General features: G+C 40.4%; 2 protein-coding genes across 3 annotated transcripts; both read left to right on the top strand.

The window, feature by feature from the left end:
• The first annotated feature begins 4,254 nt into the window (after positions 1-4,254).
• On the top strand, positions 4,255-9,284 carry LOC146364609 (aquaporin AQPAe.a). 2 transcript variants are annotated; one of them, XM_084917594.1, is made up of 6 exons: positions 4,255-4,406; positions 4,816-5,007; positions 5,551-5,712; positions 5,815-5,979; positions 6,524-6,604; positions 7,603-9,284. In XM_084917594.1, exons 1-6 carry the CDS (start codon positions 4,392-4,394, stop codon positions 7,816-7,818), a joined length of 831 nt encoding a protein of 276 aa, XP_084773720.1. In that variant the 5' UTR covers positions 4,255-4,391; the 3' UTR covers positions 7,819-9,284. The 2 variants fall into 2 exon arrangements, with proteins under 2 accessions (XP_084773720.1, XP_084773719.1); XM_084917593.1 differs by having other exon boundaries at positions 4,813-5,007.
• A 3,482-nt stretch (positions 9,285-12,766) lies between these two features.
• mipb (major intrinsic protein of lens fiber b) lies at positions 12,767-14,426 on the top strand. Its single transcript, XM_084917595.1, has 4 exons — positions 12,767-13,138; positions 13,333-13,497; positions 13,587-13,667; positions 13,768-14,426. The coding sequence occupies exons 1-4, from the start codon at positions 12,779-12,781 to the stop codon at positions 13,951-13,953; spliced, it is 792 nt and encodes a 263-aa protein (XP_084773721.1). The 5' UTR covers positions 12,767-12,778; the 3' UTR covers positions 13,954-14,426.

Genomic DNA, 14,426 nt, shown 5'->3' with positions numbered 1-14,426 from the left:
GTACGTATTTCTGTTTTGCCCTTTCTGCACGGAGCTTTATATCTGGCTGCTTACATCTCTTCTCCGTCCGTCTCCCAATCCGCAGTTGTTCGATTTCCTTCAGGTGCTTCAGTTTTATCCTAATCTGGAAAAACTACCTAGTAACTGTGGATATGTTTGGCTATTTAACTGAAAGTTTTAAAGGTTCTGCTTGCAAAGTTCAATAGAAAGACTATTATATGTTCTACTCGAGCAGTTGGTTATACAGCTCCAATCTTAAAACCATCCATCTCATCCTGACAAAACATCTCTGTGGACAACGATCCTTCAGGGATGACCTGTGGTTTCAAACGTGGGTTGCTGGTTTGGGTTAGTTCTAGTAAATCCTGCTAATGTTCAATTGAAAATACATTTTTAAATTGTAATCTTCATATTTTTCAAACCATTGCTGAATAGCTTTGCAGTAATACTTGGGGAAAGCGCTGCTTTTGGGTTGTACCCGCTTTGACTTCAGAACTGCTTTAATTTTTTATGTCACAGATTCAACAAGGTGCTAGAAACATTCCTCAGAGATTTTGCTCCATGTTGACATGATGATACCATCCGAATGTTGCAGCAAAAATTGAGACTCTTCCGACCAAAAAACGTTTTTCGTTAAACGTTAAAGCAAGCAGTCTGGCATTCTCCACTGACATCACCAAGACATTTTCACCCGGAGAACTGCCGCTCGCTGGATATTCTCTCTGTTGTAGACAATTCTCTGTAAATCTCAGACGTACTCGGATCATCTTGTACTAAAAACCATAAGATCACTTAAATTGCGCATCTTCCAAATTCAATGCTCATTTTGAACTTCAGCAGGTCATCTTGACCATCTCTACACTCCTGAATGCATATAAACAACCTTTAATGCCAGACAACTACTTCCCCTCTGACTCAACCATTCACAGAAAGCTAAGCAGATAAACACTGGATGGATTTATTTCCTTGTAGATTTCCTGATACCACACACTGTGAACCGCATACCAGCACACAGTTGAAGGTTTCATATTTGAAATATGTGGTATGTTTTTGGTGGAATCAAAACATTTCTGTATCACCACTTTAGTTACTTTAACTGTAACTTTGACACCAGTGTTTCTAATTTCTTTGAGAGTGTGCTGAAAGGCTTGCCCATATCAGGCTTACTTAAATATTGGGGATTAACCAAACAAACAGGGGAAAAAAAGAAGCGTAAAGCCTGCTCTCTTTTGTGTGTACATACGAGGAGCACATCCAATATAAGAGTGAAGAAGGGCTTGAAACCGCCGAAGTGTGGCGAAGTGTTTTCTTGCAGGACTGTGCAGCTCCCTGGAGAGTCCTGTCTGAAGCACATGCTGTTGAAAACATCCTGCCATCAGGCCCAGCTGCTCTGCAATAGAAAAGATCCGAGTTCAGTGAACACTTGCTTGCAAAGATTGATATTCTACACTTTCATCTGGGAAGCATCTAAAGACAAAAAATATGTGTGTAGTAAAGTTAAAATGTAAAAATGTGTATATCGTGTCTCTTAGAGCATCTCTTCCCATTACCCCTCACTCCCAAATCCCTTAGCTTGCACTTTGTATGAGCGTGTATATGTGGGTGTGTATGTGAAATTGTGTCAGTGTCAGCAGTATGGGCGGGGGGTTGAAAACTCCCCACGCCAGCGGGTTCCAGTGCGCCCTCCGCCCGTCCTGCTCCACAAATTTGGGCTTAGCCCCACAAAAGGGGGGATAACAGTTACACAGTTGCTGTAGGGAGGAGGGGGTAATCCACAACATAATGGGGCACACCAGCACTCCTCCTCCCCACCTGCCCAACCAGTTCATTCTGGACTCACTCTGCTAGATTTGAAGGCTTTTGATGCTTGGAGGTATCAGGAAAATCAGATTGGACTCCAAACATTTAGATACTCTAAATGAAAAACAACTAAAAAATAACATGTTAGAAAAAGAAAGGAAAAAAACGTCAGAGAGGTGATTAATCTGAGTTTTGACGTAAACCAAAGAATTCTGTCTGCTTTGGTGTGTGTTTCATATCAAAGAGCGAAAATGAAAAGAGTGCATAGACGCAGCATCTCAATAGGTTCTATGGCAACAGCATCATGAAAGGGTTTGTCCCCATGGTGATCAGAGCGGTACCTCACAAGTAGTATGTAGAGGAGGGGGAAAAAAACCCTGAGCCTGCCGACATCAAATCTGAGATCTTTGGGTAAAGTGTCAACAAAACAGCAGGCATTTGTTTGCACCTTTAACCTGTAAATATGTTGCTGCATAAGATGGAAAGAGTCCCTCTGCTTCACATTGGAGCCTTCTGAAACCCAAATTTCCTTCCAGGAGGAAAAGCTTTTATCACATATTTATCCACTGAACAAATGCAATGCATACACCAACAGCCTAAGGTTTTGGTGTTTTCTTGGTGCTCTTGTCACTAATTGGCTCTTTCTATAACTGATATAAAGGCTGAACGTCTGTTTTTCAGGTGCTCAGAACACGCTAACGCAGGTCATCCAACAGGAGAAAGCAGGAACAAAAACAACTTTATCCTGTGGTAATTTTTCCACTGTTGAATGTATCTGTCATGCTGTTGCACAAATGTAATTTAATAAGGAAACAGCCATGCCAGCCAGCCCTTTTAAAATGTGCTTTGTAAAAGGAGCGCTAATGTTAGCATGCTGAGATGGTGACAGTGATAATGGTACCATGGTCATCGTAACAGAAATGGCTCTTTTCTAATTATCATAAACCCATAATAATGATGTCAGTGTTTTTACTTTCAAGATAAATATAAAACACACAAATATTTAAATTTATAAGCTAGATATAGGTTTCAGGTGTGAAAGGTGTAGCCAACTGAGTTCCTCAAATGGCCAGCAGGGGGCAACTCTGGTTACAAAAAGAAGTCTGGTTGTATAAAAGTAATTTTTACAGATAAAACAGCCTTTCATTTCCCTTGTCCATATCCTTAGTAAATACCTTAACAATGTCTTTTTAGGTCTCAGGAGTTAGTTTCAAGTCTTACTTGATGCAACATGAAGTTTATTTAGAAAGCTGCAGCTCTCATTTGAGCAAATGGAGGATGAAGCAGGTCATGCTTTCAGGTGGGATTCACAATTTGCCTGTGAGCAAAACAAACGAACTAATAAACCAGCGAATAGATTTGCTTACAGGCTTTTTGGGAAACCCACAGCCTATGGGATTAAAAACATTTCCTGGCACTAGAGGGGTTAGGGAATCATCAGTTAAATATCTGTGCCAAAGGTTTTGCCTTTTGATCCCATAACTCTGTGAATTTGTGGCCTGCCTAGTCTGCAGGTCAACATTACATTAATATTGTCCATAAATCAATACATGCCAAAAAAAGAAAAGAAAGTGGTCACAAATTTATGATTTATTTCTCATACTGTTTATAATATATAATTATTTTTTTCATTGAATGGTTTCAACCTTTCACATTCACTTTATAGTGTCATTAAATGTTCTGTTACATCTACGTTTATAGCACAGTTTGGAGAACTAAAAATGAACAGTATTTTACTTTATGATTAAACTAATTTTCAAAACTGATTGATTCATTTTTAATAGATTTATTGATAAATATTTAATACTTTCCTGCAAAACTTTCACTCTGCTGTGAATCCAGTGGACTGGATTGGGACTGTTTGCAGGTTTGTTATGGCCCTCTGGTCCGATTTTTACCACCTCTGTTTTGCACTTTTCATAGTATATGTCCATAATAAAGAAACATGTGACTTAAATTGACTTAAAATTTAGTTCAATTTGTCTTCAGGACTATTAAATTTTTTCCCCCTGTCTTTGAAGGCAATCTAGCCTCCTGGGTCTGCATTTCATGTTAAGATATAAACTGAATATAGATGGGTTGCTACAGCAGGTAGCACTGCATGTTTGATTTGACAGCTTTCTTATGCCAGGCATCTGGGTCTCCTCCTGGGATCAAACCAGTGGGTCTTTTGCCTTCTAAACCACTACACGATACATGAACCAGCTGTGAATGTGAGTTATCTGGAAACTGCCCTCTCTATACTGGCCAAAGTGACTCCAGTTAGAAAATCCATGAAATGCTTCTCATAGTTCTTTGAAGATTTGTTACAGTAGTGAAGGTCAGTGGATGTTTTGGAGTAAAGTATGAAAATGGACTGATGTGTGTGCATTACTTGATAAGGCCTGATGTGCACTAGAAGGAGAGGGCGAGGAGGAGAGAGAGAGAGAGAGGGAGGAGGCTGTTCTCATCAAAGGACCTCTCGCAGACTCAGGTTAATCAGGGAGGTAGCAGGAACCTTGAAGTCCTCAGAGACCACCAGTTACACAGAGACACACAGAGAGACCGACCAACAGAAAACTGCCTGAATAAACCTACTTGTTGGGTTTGAAATGACGTGGCGTGAGGTAAGCATGTTAGGTTAATGTATTAATGTTTAAATGTGTTATAATTTACATGGGATGGAGTTTAAATCTTGTCTATTTTAGTAAAAAATGTCTCTTTATTATTAAGCTTTTTGTACAGATTATTAACATTTAAATATAATCAGTAATTTTAAAACTAAATGGATTAAAACAACATTAAGCTGGTTACGTTGAAAGTGTTTTTAAGACATATTTTGAAAGAAAAATATGGATAAATATCATTTGCAGCATAGAGATTACATGTTCATCATGCTCTGGTGATTAAAATCTTTATTTATTTTTTATTTATTTATTTTTACCTGTGTTCTGTTTTTATTTACCCAAAAATGTAACAATATATTTAGAGGAGTAGCTAAAGCCCAACTTGTTTACATCCCTTTTCTATGAGGAGCTACGTAGTCGGCAATTCTGGCACGCCATGCTGGCAGAGCTCCTCGGCACCCTGGTGTTGGTGAGCGCTGTGCTGGGTGCCTCTGTGCCAGGCCCTGGAGATGCCCCTGGAGGACCCCTGTATCCAGCGGTGGCAGTGGGTGTGGTGATTGTAGCACTGGGACACTGTTTTGGAGAAATAAGTGGGGCACAGGTAATTATGTCATTTTAACATGTTGTTTTTCATTTTTCTTTCTGAACTGAACTTGACAGAAACGCTTTCAAAGTACTTGTTTTCATTTAAGTGACTAGGAGTACGAATGCGACAATGTAAAAAAATGCTTCAAGTAAAAGTCCTGCATTTAAAGTCCTACCTGAGTGAAATTTTGCGAGTATAACTAGCTTAACGTACTTGAGCATCCTCATTTTAAATTGCCTATTTGTTAAAAAATGTTCTCATAATAAGTTCATTATATATTTATATATACTATTAGGTAGTTTTATTTCCGGGGTTTCAACCTTGGATGGTTGTCTCCTCTCCAAAGGGACATTTGATAAATGTAAGAGGGTATAAATGTTTTAAGAAAGGAAAAAAAAACCCTGCATAAATCCACATTTCCTTTTTGCACTTTAACGTTTGGAGATCATTGATTTGATCTATTACAATAGATAACCTAAGACTAAACATTAAAGTAAGGGACCGTGAGACCACCGAGACCACCGAGCTGTTTATGTGTGTGCTTGTGTTCCTGCTCAGGTGAACCCTGCTGTGACTCTGGCTCTGTTGGCCACACGGCGCCTTGATGTTCTCCGGGCCCTCGTTTATATCATCGCTCAGTGTTTGGGGGCCTCCTTAGGAGCTGGGGCCCTGTACCTGGCCCTGCCGTTTAAAACTACAGCAGAGCACTTTGTCAACAGGGTCAGTTCCTAGAATGTATGTGTGCTATTTAAAAAAAATAAATTCTAATAATAATTTGCATCTTTCTAGAATATGTTTTTACTCTTCTCGCACCTCACCCAGGTACCTCTAGAGCTGAATGCAGCCAAGGCTCTGGGCATCGAGGTCTTGTGCACCTTCCAGATGGTCTTCACCGTCTTCTCAGTGGAGGACCAGCGAAGGAGGGAGAGCCCAGAACCAGGAAACCTGGCCATTGGACTAGCACACACTGCTGGTGTGCTGATAGGGGTGAGATGAGCTTCTTCTACACCTATAGTGTATTATTTGTATTTTTCCCCCCACTGCTACAGCCACTGTGGGTTGCATTTCTCAATATACATAATCTGGAGCTTTTGTTGCTTTCTGTCACACTGACACAGAAAAAAGATCTCCCAGTTAAATATGTGAGTGGAAATAGTTTTACAGAAAGTGTGATCAATTTTAAAGAAGAGCAACAAAAAACAACCAAACCAGAGAAAAACAGAACTAAAATATAATCGACACGAGGAAGTGTGGTTTTAAATCAACATCTGATTTTATTTAAGGTGTTAAATAAAGAATCCATTGAACCTTTTGCCAACTTATACATTAAATAACTTCAGAAGTGTTTTTTTTTATGTTATTTAAAATCACTTTTATTTAAGCAAAAGACCTGATTGGTTGTTGTGTTCCTTCTGCCATAACATTTTTTAAACTTTAATTATTATGATATATGTCTTTATATCTTAAAGCTACATTATCCTCATGTAGAAAAACAAAAAGCCTTATTGTGATGTTGTTTGTTTTTCTTCAGGCTCGGTTCTCTGGCGCGAGTATGAATCCCGCCCGCTCGCTGGGTCCAGCCATCATCACAGGCTTCTGGGAAGACCACTGGGTGAGACAGAAATCCAAAATCCAAATCTTTTTTTTAAACACAGATTTTTGGTCAGTGTACAAAAGTTATGAAGACATGATTTTTAGTGCAACATAAGTAAAGTGAACAAAATTTTCTACATTCACATGGGTTCATTTTGAAGAACTTATTTTCTGATTTTGATTTTTTGCTAGACTATAAAGACAAATATTTAACTTCTTACTAATGTTTGCTATTGTTATTTTTTTCTTTTCAGATTAAGCTCTTATAACATGGTCACATATTTTAAAAGGTTTTTTTGTAATAAAGAATGGAGACATTTCATGTGTCTTTAAGTTGTTTCATAGTAGATATTTTTGTTTTTAAACATCATAAGATACAAATTAGACATTTAAAGAAAGAAAGGAACATTTGCAGAATTTTATTGTATTTTTAAATTTTTTTCTTCTGTTAATCAGCTCAGCATATTTAAGATCTATCTTGTGATGAGACCAAACTACAGGGTGGATAAAACAGCTAAAAGTAGCTCAAACTTAATCAACTACAACAATGAACTGATCCATGGAAGTGTGCTTTTAAAATCTAACAAGAGCAGAAACTGCATCCCTCACCACACATGAAATGATTCCCTGTATCAAGCAGGACATCTGGATCTGAAAGAGTTTGTGAAATTTTCTTGAGAATTTCAAGATGATTTGATTTCTATATATGAAGATCCAACAGTTGCATTGGTAAAGCATTTATGGAGAAATACCTGGATCTGCATCTTTATTAAGTCTGATGACCGGTCATTTCTAATTCAGGGCGGTCCCCATCTCTGGTCCTCATGCAGACGTGTCAAAAACTTTCGGAGTAATCTTTTTAAAAACAGACAAACAAGCCAGATCAATCACATAACCTCACTGGTGGAGGTGATAATGTCAAATCTAACAGTACTTCAGTTTAATGGATTCCTCTATTTGTCTTAGATCATTTAGTTACCATGAAAACTCATATACCTCACTTTTGCCCACCTGCAGGTTTACTGGATCGGGCCGGTGCTCGGCGCCATACTGGCAGGGATGTCCCATGACTTCTTCTTTGCACGCAGCGCCTCTCGTCAGAAGCTGGTGGCCTGTTTGACCTGTAAGGACATCGAGATCGTGGAGACGGCAAGCATGACCGGGTCGTCGCTGTCTACAGTCACGCAGAATGCCATGAGAGCCAAGCAGGCCAGCAAGCAGGAAAACAACTGAAGAGACATGCACCAAAAAAGCGCACTCTGTGCAACAGCGATTTTTTAAAAGATGCACTGGTGTACACATCATCAAAGTAAATGGTGATGGGGACAAAAGAAAAGGAAGAAGGTGTGTGAAAGGATGAAATTTATCTCACATGACATGCTGTAATATACAAAAGCAGACAGGAGTGCTCGACCATTTAGAGTTTAATGTCATCTAATAGCAATGGTAACATCCTGATAAAGAAGCAGTTTAACTCTTGAATTGCAGTTTGACTGTGGCCATACAGAGACCCGTCTATTAACTGCAAGACTGATGGCTTAATACCCAGGTTGTGAGTGTTGGCGCACCAAAATGCACCACAATGGGATATAATTACTATTTATTTTCACAAATAGTCACTTTTATTTATTTATTTTTAATATTTATATGTCTGATATTGTTTGACCATCTGTCTAAACAATTTTTAAAAATAGCAGGTCTACATGTACAACCTAACAAAAATAAAAAGCAAAAACAAGCAGTGATTACTCGTTTCAACACAATAAAAGAAAAATGAGGCCCTATCTCTATCATTATACGGTAAAATGTGTATCATTTACCTATTACAATTAAAAGTACTTTAAAAAATTCAATTGTATCAGCTAAAACATACTCAACAAGTATCGAAAATAAAAACACTAATATTTGAGAAACTCTCCCATAAATAACAATAAATCATGGAATATAATACTATATAGTATTAGTATAATCGTTCCGCTTTTAGTAAATATTTTGGAAGATTTCTGCACAAAAACAGACATTTTTTGGAATGAGGTTAGCAAACAGTTCAACAACAACTGTCATAAAACGGTACGAAGCACAAAGCACAGTATTTCTCTCTTAGTGTAGGATAATAAAACATCCTCAACCAAAAATGCCCAGAAAATGAATTTCAATGAGATACTTCACTGTTTGGATTTCTGGGAAAATTGAATGTTGGAGCCATTATTAGTCTTTCAACTGTACCTTTACTACTGTGACAAGTTCAGCTGAAAGATCTCATCCTAAGTACGCTTGTGTTTTGGAGGTTCGCGTTATATTTGGTCAATTCTTGTTTTATGAGCTGGCCAACGAGTAAGTTAGCTACAGATACAAGATTAATTTGATTTTGAAAGAAGACCTAGCACAAGATGGAAATTAACTGCAGCTTAAAACATGTACTTGGACTTTTTACTGAAATGCAATCGCTAAATTTGATTCACAGAGAATTATCACATAAATGTGCAGCTCTCCTTACATTTGAAGAGCTTCAGTTTCCAGTCATTCTGGGGCTAAATTCATGAAGGTGATTCAAAAATATAAATATTGGAAATATTCCAATCTTTCCATGTTACAAATGAGTGTACAAATGTACAATTTATACATTCAAATGCCAAATTTTATTCTAAAGAAGATCATCTTAATGTACAAGTCACAGTTTGAAGTTTATGGAAGCTTGTTTACGCCACACTTTGGGGTATTATCTCAAAATGTTTAGTTGGGTATGTAAAACTTTTGACTTACTCAGAAGTAAGTTTTTCATATTTATTTTGTCTAATTTCACAAAATAGGACTCTGATTTCTCCCTTTTGTCACAGAAGAGAGCTGTTTGCAGATTTAAAAAGCAAAATGCTCTAGAAACCTTAAAAACTATCTTAAAAACAGCAATCAGGCACAGATAGCGACTCACTAATTCACACAATGGAGCGCTTAGTTAGCAGATATATCCCCTCATAAGTTAATGGAGACCAAATACAGAGACAAAAGAGAATGATTGTTAGACTTGGACTTACCAGAAAGACAGAAATATGACCCCCAGATGTGTACATGCTAAAGTTACGCATTTACTGTATAAAAGATGATGAAATCTCAGTGTTCACAACTTGTTTCCAATGCTCAGAGTACGTGAAAAAAAAACTTTATTGCAGGCCTCATGGCACAAAAACAGAAATGTCTTAAAGTTGCAGTGATGCAGTAAAATTAGGTAAAAATACAATCTTATTCCTAAATTTGAGAACACTAGCAGTAGTAATACTAACAAAAAGCTATAAGACATGAGTGGGATGGAGAAAAAAAGCCCAGACTGTGTGATATGGAGATAAAATGGCAAAACTTCCCATTTCCTCTTCAGAGTGACACAGTTTTTGGGACGTATGCAGCTAATGTTTTATGTTTTCAAAGAACCAAAGCTAATAAAAAACCCACATGTGATAATGAGGCAACAAAGGGAGGGTTGCAATTCTCACCTTCTGCTGGTGCATTACAAGCACACGATAATTTTCATTTTTCCCCCTTTTTTCACTGCGCGTGGGGGAGAATTTAATGTAGAAGCTGAATTTTAAAAGGACTGGATGTGACCTTTGAGGTCCTTGTTGTCTGTCATTAGTGTATGCAAAAGTGTAGCCAATACTGTGAGATTCAGTATTCACTTTCACATTTGCATGTCATTATAATTCTAACAGAGACTCATTGAAATCCTGCTGAAAACACCCTTATGTTTCAGTTGCATCTTGTGTTTGCGAATGCTTTGAAATGCTAAAGAGGTCCTTAGCCTGCACCGTGGGTTCAATGACGCCCTCATCCAGCATCTCTCTCATGTCTGTGCCTGTTAGCGTCTATCTCTTCTCTGAGGTCTCCTATTCACAATCAAACGGACCTTCATTCCTCTGTAATGGCTCTACAGAAAGAACACCTTCAGTCACAACACGCTTCGTAATTTGAAATGGAAACGCTGAGCATACGCGTGTATGTGGGTGAGAGACAATACTTTGATGAAACCTTTAAAAATATTTGTGCGTGGGTGTACGCGCCTTTATTTTTGCCTCGTATTAAAATGTGTTTTGCGTGTTTGCAGTTTAAATGTTCAGTCGAAATAGAAAAAAGTTGCTCTTTACTGATAATTTGCTTTAGTTTGTCTTAAGTCACAGGCATTGTACAATCAACAACAAATTATACATAAAGAATTTGGATGAACTAACCCTTTAAAATTGATATTAAATAAAAAAAATCAAACCATTTATTGTATACTTCTCCTGTGTTGATGTGTGTAATTTTCATACACATGCACACACACTCTTAAATGTGCATGCAGCATGCGCACATACACTCGCAGACACACATACAGCATGCACAATAGCTATAACTGCCACTGTGCTGCCAGCATTTTGCATTGTGTGTGTTCTTTCTAACATGTATAAAAGGGAGTTAAAACGGCAAGCTCAGCTATCTGCATTCATCACGCCCCAGCTACACACACACACATGCGCACGCATACACACTCCTCCACCAGTGATGTCTCTCGGCTGGTCGGCGTGATGCCCCGGTGCTGCACAGTAACCCCATCGTTCCCCCGCATCCCCGCTGCCCTTCTCCACCTCTCCCCTTTTCCCAACCTCGCGCACACACTGAGAACGTTCAGGGCTTTGGTCGTACGTCCTCCTGCATCACAGCCTCACATACTGCAAACCTCTGCTAAGCACCTCCTCGAAGCTCCTGTCACAACAGAAGGCACAATCTGCTGCGTTGTGTGAATTATTGTTGGTTTGCTGCTTGATTCACTGTTTTCTCTCTGCATTGCTGTTTCCCCCCCTTCTTTGCACACATCAGCCAGATTAACATGTTTCTCCAATATTTCCTAGCGCCACCAAATGGCGCTGGTTGTGGGGCGGTGTCAGGGCACACTGAACCCTAAGGCGGTGTCAAGTTCAGGTTAAAGTGCTCACACTTCCAGGCCTCTGCTGTGCTTGATGCCAATTAAAGATCGCTGATTCTCACAGGCAGGATTAATTATGTGCACGCCAATAAACAGAAGCTGCAAATTTAAACATGCATTTTGGCACTAAGCTTTGCAAATTTGAGAAAATGCTTTGCCAGCTGTTGTTACTTGTGCTTCGGTTTAATATGTATTTTTGTCTTATCTCTGTCCATACGTAGCCCAGATGCTTGTTACAGACAATGGTTTCACAGGGTCAGGCATTTCAGTGTATCGGTCAGGCCAGCACTGTTAGCTTTGGACACTTCCGTCCGGGGCCCCAACTGTATTATTTGAATGTGTGCATGTGTGTTTTTGTGCATACATGTGTGTGTTTTCTGCCCTAATCTATCAGCATGCGTGTCCCCTGATAATGAAAGTTATGATACATCAACAGATGACATACTTCCGAAAGAAAACTCAGCATAACCTGCTCTTCACTGCAACTCTTTCCTCTGTCATTTTTGACTCCTTCTGAAGATGAATACACTCTCTTGTGACTTTTTTCCTGCAAAATGTTACTACCTCACTCTAAAAAAGAATAATTTCTCACTCATTTTCACTTCATATTTTTTTCTTCTTAGATATGCTACATCTCTTTTGGCCATACGCTGTTATGTGGGGGGAGACAGAAGGGTTAAGTTTGTTTGATTTAGGATGTCCAGCACTGCTGCCCCCCGCCCTTGGCCCTACAGGGGGATTATGGCGTCACCTGGGGCCCCTGGGGGGGTATTATAAAGCGCCCGTCTGGCCCTCTCCCCTCCGTCAGAGAGGCTAAAAGGTCCACTGGACGCTATCTATCCCCGTCTCTTTTTAGAAACACCCCTTTAGCATTGATGCCCACCTCTTCTTGACATCCCATTCCACCTGAGATCTCCTCCCACACTCCCACATTATCTCACACCTATGTCTTTGGACAGGTGGACAGAGGTGGCAAGCGAATGCAGCTGAGTTGACTTTACCAACCCAGTCTGGTAAAAGATCTGTTGAGTGGATTCGTCTGTTGACGTTCTGAAATCCTGTTTTGTCTTTAAACTGACTTTCCAGCTGTGTTTGGTCAGCTTAGTGAGCTGACTACAAAAGGGAGACTCTTTTTTTAAAATTTTTGATATCTGAAGAGGATTGAAAAGGTACACATTTGACCTTTTCTAGATTTATTTTTGAAGAATCCTCTTCATCTGGTGGAGAGCCTCAACCGTCACCATGTGGGAGTTCCGGTCTATGAATTTTTGGCGGGCAGTTTTTGCCGAGTTCTTCGGGACCATGTTTTTTGTGTTCTTTGGCATGGGCGCTGCCCTGCGCTGGACCACTGGGCCTCATCATGTCCTTCACGTGGCCCTGTGCTTTGGGCTGGCAGCCGCTACCCTCATCCAGTCCATCGGCCACATCAGCGGCGGCCACATCAACCCTGCCGTCACTTTTGCCTACCTTGTCGGCTCACAGATGTCTCTTTTCCGAGCCATTTTCTACATTGCTGCCCAGTGCCTGGGTGCTGTAGCCGGGGCTGCTGTGCTGTATGGGGTCACACCAGGCAACATGAGAGGCAACATGGCAATGAACACGGTAAAGACCAAAGAGGGATGTTTCAGGAAATAAGTGTAACATGTTGGGAAATCCTTTTTGGTTTAGAGTTTGCAGTACCAATTCAGGTTTAATGTGGTAAGATATGAAACCATGGTTGGATTCAAATGAAATGCATTCATTCACTGCACCTCTCGGCCCAAATATCACCTTTTATCATATTTGTGTATTTCCAGCTGCAGCCTGGCATCAGCCTGGGGATGGCCACCACTGTGGAGGTCTTCCTCACCATGCAGCTTGTCATCTGCATCTTCGCCGTGACTGATGAGAGGAGGAACGGACGTCTCGGATCTGCTGCCCTCTCCATTGGCTTCTCTGTTACCATCGGACATCTCATGGGGGTAAAGACACACGGTCTTAGCATATAATCTAGTGTTAAATGCATGCATACGGAAGTGTAAATATTAGAAATGTGCTTCTTGTGTTTCAGATGTACTACACGGGTGCTGGAATGAACCCTGCCAGGTCCTTTGCCCCTGCAGTGATCTTCAGAAACTTTATCAACCACTGGGTAAGACCTGAAACGATCGATCTTCCCTCACCTTCCTTTTGTTTTAAGAGGTCTCATAAGTGACTCAACCGCTGATAAATATTAACTTTGCTGCTTACAGGTGTACTGGGTCGGGCCTATGATAGGAGGTGCCATGGGGGCCCTCCTGTATGATTTCATGTTGTTCCCACGCATGAGGGGTCTGTCCGAGCGTCTGGCCACACTGAAGGGCAGTCGACCTCCTGAGAACGAGACCCAGCAGGACACCCGCGGGGAGCCCATCGAGCTCAAGACACAAGCCCTATAAACCTGCCCCTTCTCCCCTTCTCTGACTGGGGCCGAGGGATGAGGGACAAGGCCCTGAGCTACACCAACCCCACCTCCACTGCCCCCACCCAGTGCCTTCACATACACACACACAGACACAAAACTAACCCAGACAACTCATGTGTAGACTAACACCTAACAACATTTTCCGGTGCCACTCTAAAAACATGCAGGTCAATCACCTTTAACCTCAACACACAACAACACTCCTCTACACCCAGTCATCTCTCTGTATTCTGAACTGGACTTTGTGTTTTCATAAATGGTGACCAGAGATTGAACCAGTAGCCGCCCCGTCTCTTCCTGCCCGCCTCTTTCCTCCTCCCAAGCAGGCTTTTGATCTGCAATGCAGAAACGTGTGGAAACCCCTTAAATCCAGCAGAGAAATTTGAGGAGGGGAGGAGACTGGGGGGTAGGACGGAGGTGAGGCAGGGATGTGGGAATGATATGTGA

Source organism: Perissodus microlepis, chromosome 20 (assembly GCF_051167445.1).
Source record: "Perissodus microlepis isolate ML-2025 ecotype Zambia chromosome 20, ASM5116744v1, whole genome shotgun sequence".
In the NCBI taxonomy this organism is placed as follows: domain Eukaryota; kingdom Metazoa; phylum Chordata; class Actinopteri; order Cichliformes; family Cichlidae; genus Perissodus; species Perissodus microlepis.
This window is presented reverse-complemented; position numbering and strand designations above follow the sequence as displayed.

Coding starts and splice junctions, on each gene's coding strand:
- LOC146364609 (XM_084917593.1), top strand. Junction 5,008..5,550: donor GAGAAATAAGTGGGGCACAG/GTAATTATGTCA, acceptor GTTCCTGCTCAG/GTGAACCCTGCTGTGACTCT. Junction 6,605..7,602: donor GCTTCTGGGAAGACCACTGG/GTGAGACAGAAA, acceptor GCCCACCTGCAG/GTTTACTGGATCGGGCCGGT.
- mipb (XM_084917595.1), top strand. CDS start 12,779: ATGTGGGAGTTCCGGTCTATGAATTTTTGGCGGGCAGTTTTTGCCGAG. Junction 13,498..13,586: donor CCATCGGACATCTCATGGGG/GTAAAGACACAC, acceptor CTTGTGTTTCAG/ATGTACTACACGGGTGCTGG. Junction 13,668..13,767: donor GAAACTTTATCAACCACTGG/GTAAGACCTGAA, acceptor TGCTGCTTACAG/GTGTACTGGGTCGGGCCTAT.